Source organism: Manacus vitellinus, unplaced genomic scaffold (genome assembly GCF_001715985.3).
Source record: "Manacus vitellinus isolate BGI_N305 unplaced genomic scaffold, ASM171598v3 scaffold_64_pilon, whole genome shotgun sequence".
NCBI lineage: Eukaryota > Metazoa > Chordata > Aves > Passeriformes > Pipridae > Manacus > Manacus vitellinus.
This window is the reverse complement of record NW_021940718.1, coordinates 1,941,105-1,951,746: the sequence shown is the minus strand read 5'-3', so window position 1 is coordinate 1,951,746 and position 10,642 is coordinate 1,941,105. Positions and strand designations below refer to the sequence as shown.

The 10,642-nt window shown below is 41.6% G+C and overlaps 1 protein-coding gene across 1 annotated transcript in view; it reads left to right on the top strand.

Moving 5' to 3' along the window:
- The window catches only part of EPS15L1 (epidermal growth factor receptor pathway substrate 15 like 1), a 53,164-nt gene that overhangs the window by 16,895 nt on the left and 25,627 nt on the right, over window positions 1-10,642 (top strand). Inside the window, exons 18-21 of the mRNA XM_029963881.1 lie at window positions 496-632; window positions 1,651-1,711; window positions 2,087-2,169; window positions 3,667-3,799. Coding sequence (XP_029819741.1) covers window positions 496-632; window positions 1,651-1,711; window positions 2,087-2,169; window positions 3,667-3,799 — 414 coding nt within the window. The remainder of the gene's footprint in view (window positions 1-495; window positions 633-1,650; window positions 1,712-2,086; window positions 2,170-3,666; window positions 3,800-10,642) is intronic.

Here is a 10,642-nt window from a genome sequence, read left to right as displayed (position 1 = left end):
ATTTTTATAATATTTTGAATATATTATATATAGATAATACAATATATATAAAACTATTTTATAAAACTATTTTAATAAAGTTATTTTTCTGTTCTGCATAGGTGACCCATTCCAGCATGATCCTTTTGCAGAACAGCCACCTGCTCCAGCAGGTAAGAACCCTTTGGAGAACAGGACATGTGTGGTTGAAACAATTTGTAGCCAAACACAAAGCTTTCCCAGGTTTCCCCAGCTTCAGGTTTTTGGGTTGCATGTGGGAACATAAAAACCTGACAGGTCTGTGCCTTCAGGATCAGGATGTTAATGAGAAATGTGCAATTCAAACTTAGCAAATATCCTCTTTGGAGAGGTCTCTGGAGGTTTCAATCAGATTTACCAAATCACTGGGTGCTTCTAAAAAATCAGTGAGCGTGAGGGGAAATACAGAATGTTCTTTAGAGACACATGAGGTGCTACATTCTGTATATTCTATTTACCTTTCCTTGCTCCTTTTAGACCCCTTTGGAGGTGATCCCTTTAAGGAGAGTGACCCATTTCGGAGCTCTGCCCCCGAGGATTTCTTCAAGAAGCCAGTGAAGAGCGACCCATTTACCTCAGATCCATTCACAAAGCCCCCTGCTTTACCCTCAAAGGTCAGGCATTTTTAAGTCTACACTTAATAGATTTCTTTACTACTGACAGGCTTGTCTGAAAGCTAAAAGGAGTGAAATAACAGAAAATACTTTTCTCCTAACTGGTGAAATATCATTAATTTTACTCTTAAAATGTAAGTATGTGTTGTTGAGGCAATCAGCAGTGTTCTCTCTGGTTCCATGACAATGAGGTGCAGTGAGGTGGATATTTTTCCTCTCTGTTGGGAATTTCAAGCCACCATCACCCACTAATTCCCAGCATTCCCTCCGTTCCATTGGTTTGTGCAGTCACACAGTGAATGGAATTGAGGAACTGCTCTGGTTAAAGGATTCCAGAACCCCCAGCAGGCATTGGAACCAGGACAGTGGAAGGACTGCACAGAACACACTTGTTAAATCACAGTTACAGTGAGATAATAGATATATAGATATATATAAATATATATATAGTCAGAGTTCTGAACCTGTCTGGATGCACATGTGTGTGCTTGTTTGGAGGTGATAGATTTTTTGGTTTATTTTTATTATTCTTTCCCTCCCTCTTATGCAATTCTCTGACTGTTGCCACCCAAGAGTTAGGCCAGTGTTCAGTTTCAGTGGGAGGGTAGTTTGTCTTGCAGGATAGGATTGTACTTGGATAAAAGTACAATTTGTCAAACTGAAGAGCAACTGTAAACACCATCTCTTTAAAAACAAGCAGTATGCAGACTCTGGATTAATAATAATATAAATGCCTGACTTGAATATTGCTGTTGCTTAAAGACTGGACACTTCTGGATGTGTTTTCATATTTTGCCCAGGTAATTAAGGTTGTATTTCAGTGGGATGCCCTTTTCACTTGGTGTTTTGTTCAAGACTATCAGTAGCCAAATTTCAGATAATCAGTTGATTTTATCCTACTCTACTTCCACCCAACAGAGTGATCTGAAATTGGAAATAATTGTGATTTTTTATCTGCATAAAAAGGCAAGTGCACAGTACAGCAGAACAATAACTATGTATATCTGTTCTTATTTAGCCTGACCCTTTTGAAAGCACTGATCCTTTTACGTCTTCCAGTATCTCTTCAAAAGGTCCAGGTAAGAAGAAAACATTTTCTCATGCAGATGAATAAGGAGGTATCTTTTTATGAAAGAAGAACCAAATATAGGAGTTGAAAATAGAGAGTCTTGTGAACTGTTGGCAAAAAGCATCATGGTCCTGCTATGGATTATAAGACTAAGTCTTTGTGACACCATATATTTCAGTTTTTTCTTCTTTTCTTTTTTTTCCCCTCCAAACAACCAGTACAAAACCTATTGTCTTATGGAATTCTCTTGTAACATCTCATGGCAGGTCAACATACAGGTGTGTTTTAGTCACCTGCCCAGTTTTGTACTTCATTGGCAGCACCAATTCTTTGTCATTCTTAGGTATTGTTCCAAATGACTTCTTTCTCCCTGTATCTGTTTCAGATCCATTTGGAACACTGGATCCATTTGGAAGTGGTGCTTTCAGTAGTGGGGAGGGATTTGCAGACTTCAGTCAGATGTCAAAGGTAAAGGTTACCAGGAAAGCAACTGTCCTTTTAAAAATGTATGTACAGATATTTATTTGAAGTGTGTGATATGGTTGTAACTTTTCAGCTGACAACCCAGTTCTGTTCCTTTTTTTTCCAATCAGCCTCACCAGTTACTCAACAAAACATTTTCCATCCAAATCAGATATGGCAAAGTCTTAAACCAAGACTGGCAGACTCAGTAGGGATAAATCAACTTTTCACAAACATTTTCATACAGCAGATGAGCAAAAGAAATTAAAAATTAAAATAAAAAAAAATAAAAAAAAGAAATTAACTTGTAGTGTTAACTGGTAAGAAGAGTATCCATCTATTCCATATACTTCCTCTAAGTCCTGGAATCTGCTTCTTGGTTACTTCATAGAATTAAAGTATCCTGACTTGTTCCTAAACTTACCATAGAATCACTAAGGTTGGAAAAGATCTCTAAGATCATCAAGTCCAACCATTAACCAAACACACTAAATATATGTAAAACTAACCTTAGTGTAAACTCACTCCACTCTTAGCAGTCAGTCAACCTTTCCCATGTTTTAAGTGTGCAGTTTCTGTTCATTTTAAATAGCAGATGAAGAGAAAGGTTCAGGACTCACCTGAAACAAAAAAAAAATGGATAATTAGAAATTGCTGTTACCTTCCTGAGGTGGAGTTTGGGATTTACAGTTTCCAGCAGTGCCCAGCTCCTTCTGTTAGTTCCACAATAATGCTTGGAAATTGTAGAGTTATGTAAATGTTAAAAATAAAATAGATTATCATATCACCTGGACTAATTACATTTCATAGTGTTTTTTCTAGCTTTTTATACTGTTTTGGGGAGGGTTTTAACTCTCCACTAGGTGGCAACAGCCTTTACCAATATTGATGTGTCTGGCTTGAGGTAGAAATTTTAGCCAAGGTTTGACTGCAATTTTTACCTTTGCTCCCCAAATCCCTCTTTCTTCATTTCCCAATGAGAAATTTCCCTGCATGGCATCGTTTTTGTGCCCTTCTTATCCAATAGGAGAGTCCTTCAGAAAAGCCAACTGAATATAGGAAGCATTAAAAACATGCTTTGGGGATTTTCCCTGAGCTTTTGCTACAGCTGTGTGTAACTTCAGAAAAACTTGGAATAAAGCTCCCCATTCTGTGGTGTTTTTCCAGGTTCTTCCATGATTCTGTTTATCAGAGTGGAGGTTAGACTGTGGTGTGACTGTTCACTGCCAAATAGTAAAAAAAAGTAGAGTTTTACTTCCTTTTATTTCTTTCATCAGCTTTTTGCTGGGACTAAAGGTTCTAAAAGTAATTATGTGATGAGAACATAAGTTATTTTGAACATTAATGAAATCTTAGCACCTCTGTCACTGGCCTTTTACACCACTGATAATTCTGGACATTTTTGAAATGAATGCTTTTACTTGAGTTAACTTTCAGCTTCATGAAACCACAGGTTTGCCAGTGTGCTCACATCCTTTCTCTTTGCTTTTTTTTCTCCTGTAGTCAGCAGCTCCTGACCCCTTTGCCTCCTCTTTTGGAGGGGTGGGATTTTCAGATGACCCTTTCAAAAGCAAATCAGACACACCAGCGTTACCACCCAAGAAAAATGTCCCTCCACGGCCCAAGCCACCCAGTGGTAAGGAGGTTTTCTTCTTTTAACAGCCAGTCCCCCTAATTTTCAGTATATTAATGGATGTAAGAACAAGTTGAGAGTCTTCTGTCTCATTCTCTTATATTTCAACAACAGAGGAAGGTGTGAGATTATCAGCAAATTGGCAAAATTGTCATTAAACCAGACTGGAACTCTTCAGACTGGAAAACAGATGATGAGGGAGTGGTGTGACAGATCTGTAAAATCACTTGTGGCAAGGAAAAATAGTGGAAAAAAAAGTTTCTATCTATTCTAAATAGGCAACACATGAGATTAGTAAATGGCACCTTCAAAATAAAGAGGTTTACTTTTATACAATAATCTAAATTCAAGGTTTATTTCTGTGTTTACCAGAGAATATGGTGAATGCAAAAAATTTTAAATGGGCTTTTAAAAACCCCTAGATAATTCTTGAAAGAAACAGGGGCAACAGGGTGTCCCAAAAGCCAAAATACTCTCTCTGGCTCCTGTGCAGCTGAGTGTCTGCAAGGCAGTCTGACTTAGGGCTGCATCTTTACCTTGTTCTTCTTGAGGCATCTGCCACTAGTTCCTGACACAGAGTACAAGGCCAGACAGGCCTGTCCTGATCTGTCTGTCCAGGTGTGATCATTCTTGCATTCACATATTAAAAACAAACATAAAACACTTTCTGAATATATGGCTTGTTCCTGCATCAAGTCCATTATGTATGGAAATTCTGGGAGGTGTATAAATCTCCTGAATTGAAAATAAGATCTCTCTTAATGGAGCTTCTACTTCTACTATTTTTTTTTTTGCCCTCCCTGGAGTTGTTTTCAAAATATTCAGCTACCAGTGAAACTGTTTAAAGAACTGAAGCCACTTAGAACTCTTAGTTTCGAGTCTCCTTTTAACAACAGTTGTAGAGCTCGGTTGATACTGGGAGGGAACATTCAGTTGGCTCGAAAAAAACCCAACAAAACAACAAAAACTGGGTTCTGCTTATGAATAGGCACAGGATTTTACACTGAACTTGAGTCCACATCTCATATCCTTGATATCCACTGACAGTGTTAGGAAGTACAGAGGGAGCAGATCCATGGGTGTCTCTCTGGGTGTGTGGATTATCTGCCTTTCTGCTGGTGCATTTTGGAGCAGAGTGTGCAACCTGCATCCTGTTTGTAGCAGGCATTGCAGATCTGGCTGGGTTTGCAAACCAGTTATTCTAAAACAAACTCCTTGCATCAGGTGAAAAGTTCTTTCTATTACCAAAGTATGCTGAAAATGTCCTTACTTAACCCACAGATTGATCCAAGGTTTGAAAGTTATTATTTCACACAGTAGACAGAGCATTGTTTGTTCCTATTCCTCTGATTTTATTGCTTAAGAGATGATGGTGCACACTAGAACCCTGAAATCAAATGATGAAGTTCTGTGTAGGTGAGGATTGATGCAAATCTGTCAGGAAATGCTCTAGGATTGTGGAAAAACTCCTGAGGCAGTTTGTTCCATACTTGCTTTCTGTGAGTATTTACCACTATTGAGCTACTAGAGAGTCTTCAGTAATTAAAAAACCCCACATAATAATATGTTATACTGGCAAATATCAACCACTAGGACAGACATGAATAAAAGCAGAAATAGAAAAACTGAAGGGAATCTTATTGTGAATTATGTTATTTTTCTTTATTTGGTTTTCAAGGAAAATATGCTAAGTGGCCATCTTTAAAAAAAAAAGTCCACATAAAATATTTTAGTGTTTAAAGGGACTAGATGAAGTTGAATGAGTCAAATACTAAATATACCTGTATTACCTCTTATATGTGGTTTCTTTTTATTCCTTGTTTGAAACATGATTATTCTTAGCAGATGCAGTGGAATAGTAGCAGTAAAGGTGAGGACTGACTCACCTCCTTGAGGGTTTTTTGTATTTGTGTCTCCTCGTTCCCTCTTTTGTACAAATGGAGGAATTTGCTGAACATTTAGCTTTATTGATTTGTTTTTTGTGTGCACTCAGCCTTTAATCAGTCTGTTAAAAACTGTTTCAATGTGTCCCTTCCCCTCACAATATTTGTGAGGTTCAGCTCTACCAAAAGCAAATGTTGTTATGATAAAATAGACTGAGGAGGAAACAAAGCAGGGGTTTTTTTAAAGCAAATGAGCCTCATGTGCTTATGCACTTCTACTCCTCCCTTCCTTCCACAACTAAGACAATCTTCAGTGGTTACTTAAAGCATGAGAAATTATATAGTAATATAGTGTGATTGTAGCAAGAGATACAGGCCTGAAGTGTGTGTCAGAAATGGGAACACTGCTCAGCAAACAAACAACAGGCAAGAAACTTCCGCTGTTTCTTACCTTTCTCATTGGTCTGTTTAATTAAAAAAACAAGTAGGTGATAAAGATCTTGCTGAAGGGTGAATAAATGCTAGTTGTTACCAGACAAACCTGTAATTTGCCTTTCTGTTCCCAGTTTGTGCTCTTTTTAGTAAAACTGTTCTTTCTGTTGGGGGGGATTTTTGATATTGAAAAGCACTTCTGTGGTTTGCCTGCACTGTGGTTGGCAGGTCCAAGGAGCTCTAATAGAAAGCTTTGCTTGCCCTCAAACCTCTGCAGTCAAGTAGAAAACATAAATACTTTTGCAGAGCGTTGAAAACTCTGATTTCCCAGGTAGTTGTGGATAGGGGAGACTAACAGGATCCTCCAGAGATTGTTCCCAATACGGTGCTTTTCTGAATGCAAAGCTTTTGAGGGGTTCTGTGACATGCAAACGTTGTCTTATAGTCCACTGAGGGGTTACAGGGTGTCCTGGACCAAAGTGTGCCACAGTTTCTGTCTTGCCCATGGAGCTGTGTTTTGTTCAGATGAGAGGGAGTTGGGCATCAGGTCTCGTTCCTTCACAAAAACAAAGACAGCAAACCCCTGGAGCTGAACACAGGACCAGGGAAACACTTAGAATCATGGAATGTCCTGGGATGGAAGTGACCCAGGAGGACTATCCAACCCAACCCCTGGTCCTGCCCAGGATACCTCAACAATCCCACCCTGTCCCTCAGAGCGTTGTCCAAACCCTCCTGGAGCTCTGGCAGCCTTGGGGCCGTGCCCACTGCCCTGGGGAGCCTGGGCAGTGCCCCAGCACCCTGTGGGGGAAGAACCTTTCCCTGAGATCCATCCCAACCCCCCTGGCACAGCTCCAGCCCTTCCCTGGGTCCTGTCCCTGGTCCCAGAGCAGAGCTCAGTCCCTGCCCCTCCGCCTCCCCTCGGCAGGAGCTGCAGCCCCCGAGGAGTCTCCCCTCAGTCTCCTCTGCTCCAGCTGAACCAACCAAGTGCCCTCAACTGCTCCCCAAACCTTTCCCCATCCCTGTGTTTCTCCTTTGGACACTCTCCAACCCCAGGACTTGAGGTGAGGCCACCCCAGGTCAGAGCAGGGTTGGACAATCCCCTCCCTGGCCTGCCGGTGATGCTGGGCCTGATGCCCCCAGGACACGGTGGCCCTTTGGGCTGCCAGGACACTCTGGTGACTCAGATCCAACTTGTCATCCACCAGGACCCCCAGATCCTTTTCCACAGCAGTGGCTGCTCTCCAGCCTCTCATTCCCCAGTCTGTCAGTGCATCCAGGGCTGCCCCTCCCAGGGGCAGAATCCAGCACTTGCGCACGTTAAACTTCCCATGGCTGGGGATTACCCAGCCCTCAGGTTTGTCAACATCTCTCTGAACAACATCTCTGCCTTCGAGGGATTCAACAGCTCCTCCCAACTTAGTGTCGTCACCAAACTCACTCAATCTGCCTTCCAGTCCCACATCCAAGCCCTTTCTGAAAGAGTTGTAGAGCTCTGGCCCTGAAACGGAGCCTTTTGGGCACAGCCTCTGTTACCATTTAGAGATGGTCAGAGCAAAAAAGCCTCTAAAAGGAGTTTGTAGTTCAAGGCAGCTGCTCTCATATCCAGGCTCTGGAGATGATCTTCATACAGCACTTAAAGGAACTTCTGTGCTGCTGCCAGCGTTGGCAGCAGCAGGATGGCAGTGGGTCATCATGTCTGGCCTTGCACACCCTGACCTGGTCACTGGCTGCTTGTAAAGTGAAGATGGGTCGGTTGTTTTGGTTGGTTGGTTTGTTTTTGGTTGGTGTTTGGGTTTTTTCACAGCTGGAACTTTGAGGAGAAGCTGTGACCTGCGTGTCTCAGCAGATAGTTCAGTTCACACTGTCTGTGGTTGGTACTATCAGGCAGGGATAGGCAAACCCTTGCTGTGTGGCATGGATTAGACACCCTTCAGATCCATATCTTTTCATTCTTGAATACTAAGATTAAGAGAGGGGATGACAATCATGAGATTATGTCCTTGTATCTTGTGTAGAATCTCAGGCTTATGATTGTTCTGTTCATCATAAATCATTTTCCTTCTTTCTCACTCCACTTTGAACCGAAGTCTTTCAAGATCTTTTAACTGTTAATCTGATCCTTGCTTGGTCCAAGAGAAATGTCACGTTTGCTTTTCAAGTTAAATGCTCTGTTGTGGGTTTTTTCAATATAACTATTTAGAGGTTAAGAGCAGAATCTTTAAAGACAATTAGAGGAAGGTTAATAACTCCATGAATCCAAACAGAGAATGGCAAGGAGAAGGTTACAAAGTGTACCACAAGAAGCAGCAAGCCTGGATACCTGTGTACATCACAGCTCCAACTTACTGTCACATGGAAAGATTTGAAAAATCACACTCTCTGTCCCTTATCTGGTTTAGGATTCTCTTTTGAGGTTGAGGAAGATCAGCTAAGAAGGATCTCTTTAGCTCTTTGGACTGGACTGTTCTAAAGAAAATCCCCAAGGCAGTGTGTGCATGTTCTTGCTCTTCAGGGACGTGTCCATGTCCATGAAGTTCCTGATGGATATGAGGTTTCCTAGGGCTCTCCTGGGACTTGGCTGGAGTAATTACATGTTCACCTGGTGGTACTGGAGATCTTGCAGGTTTCTTTGGAGAGGAGTGGAAGGATTTCTATATTTATTGATGTTAAATCTTGAATAATGCTCAAAAAACACCAGAGAAATTCCAGATAGAAACATGTATGCTCTTTGTGATAAATGGAAAACAAACAATAATAGTGTGTCTCAACATTCTTAAACAAAGCTGTCCTGTGATCTGAATTCCACTGCACATTATTTTTTCCAACTCCCCTAAAACATAGCTGAGTTTTGTAGATTTATAAGTACTTTTTTTTTTTCAGCACTACCGAACTTCTGGTTGCTTTATATTTCTTACACTGATTCTCAGGGTTTATAGGACTTCTATGAAATCGAGAACAAAAAAAGTCTGAAAGGACTGGTAGACTGAAACCTGTCAGTTAAAATGGCATTTGTAGGTTCTCACAGATGAAAAATGATATTTTCTGCTGTGAGCTGCAGATTGAAATCAGTCGGAGTTCACCACTAACTAGTTTCTAGGTAAAAGTTGTTGATTACAGAAAGAGAGAAACAGATTTTTTTTTTTTTTTTTTTTTCTTTTTTTTTTTTTTTAAAGTACAGGAAGTTGCTGTGTGGGTGTCAGTGATTGGGTTATAAGTAAAATTCAATGCTCTAGTGCTTTGATCGTGGGACCCAGTGCTCTTGCCCCACCCTTACCACTTCCTTTCAGAGCAGCCCCATGCATTCCACATTGTGGTTATAGCAGCACTGTTAACCAGTGAGACAAACCACTACTGACAAGCATCTGACACACCACTCTCCGTGCTATGGACTCCTCACCAGCTCCTCCAGTTCCTGAAGGAAGTCACTCTCCATCCAGGGAGGAAGAGCAACACTTGACCCCTCCTAATACACAAGGTCGTGCCCCTGCCTTGTTGCTGCAGTGAGGGTGAGGAGGGCAGAGCTGGTGCCACCTTACCTGACTTTCCTGCCTTCTTTCAGGCAGAAGAATTCCCTGTGGATTAATGCTGCAAGGTCAAGACTGTGTGACCCAGCTCCCAACTGGGTATGGCACACCAAAAGTTCTAGGATACAGTCAGTTCCTGATGATGCTTTGCATTGTCTTAGGCTTTACCAGATATGAATATTCCTGTAGCCCTCTTTAGTTTCCTCCAGAGGTTAACTCACACACCCAAGGGACAGAGAGATGGTTTAGTGCCTGTAAGGCTGCTGGTGCATTCACTCCATATCCACCACTCAGTATTCCTGCAGGTGTTACCAAAATGGCAGGATCCAGTTGGTGTCACCAGGCAGTCCAAACAAATCACTCCATCCATGTTTGGCATCCTCCAAACAAATGTTCCTGGCCCTGCTCAACTAACAATGGTCCAGGTGCATGTGGGTGACAGAAAAGCTCAGTGACAACACTTTTTGCCAGCAACAGGTTCTGGGCATGAATGTGAGTCTGCCTTAATCTTCATTCCAGGAGAGATGGATAAAAGTACCCAAATTTGGGGGTGCCTGGAGAACTTTAGAATAGGGTTGAAATTACTTCCCTATGCCGAGGAACGTCCCACCCCAAAGACTCCAGATTGGCACTGTCTGCTCTCCCAGGACACTCTCCCATGCTGCTGGAACATGCTCAGCTATGAGGAATTACAGACAAGGAAAGCCTATCCCTGGTGGAATTCCAGAATCCAAGTTAAGAGAAGCATTTAGAAAAAAACTGAGCATAGTAGATGAGCAGTGGAGGATACTTGAACCTTTGGAATCACCCAAGACATAGTGGTTGAGACCCTGGGGAAGAAGAAGAAGAAGAGACTTCATGGTGAGTCTCCAAGATCAGTGACTAGTGAAAATGATACTTTTTTTTTTTTAATTAAAAAAAAGGTATCCAGCTTTGAGGCCCCCAGCACAGGAAAGACATGGACCTGTTGGAGCAAGTCTAGAGGAGGCCACCAGGATGAGCAG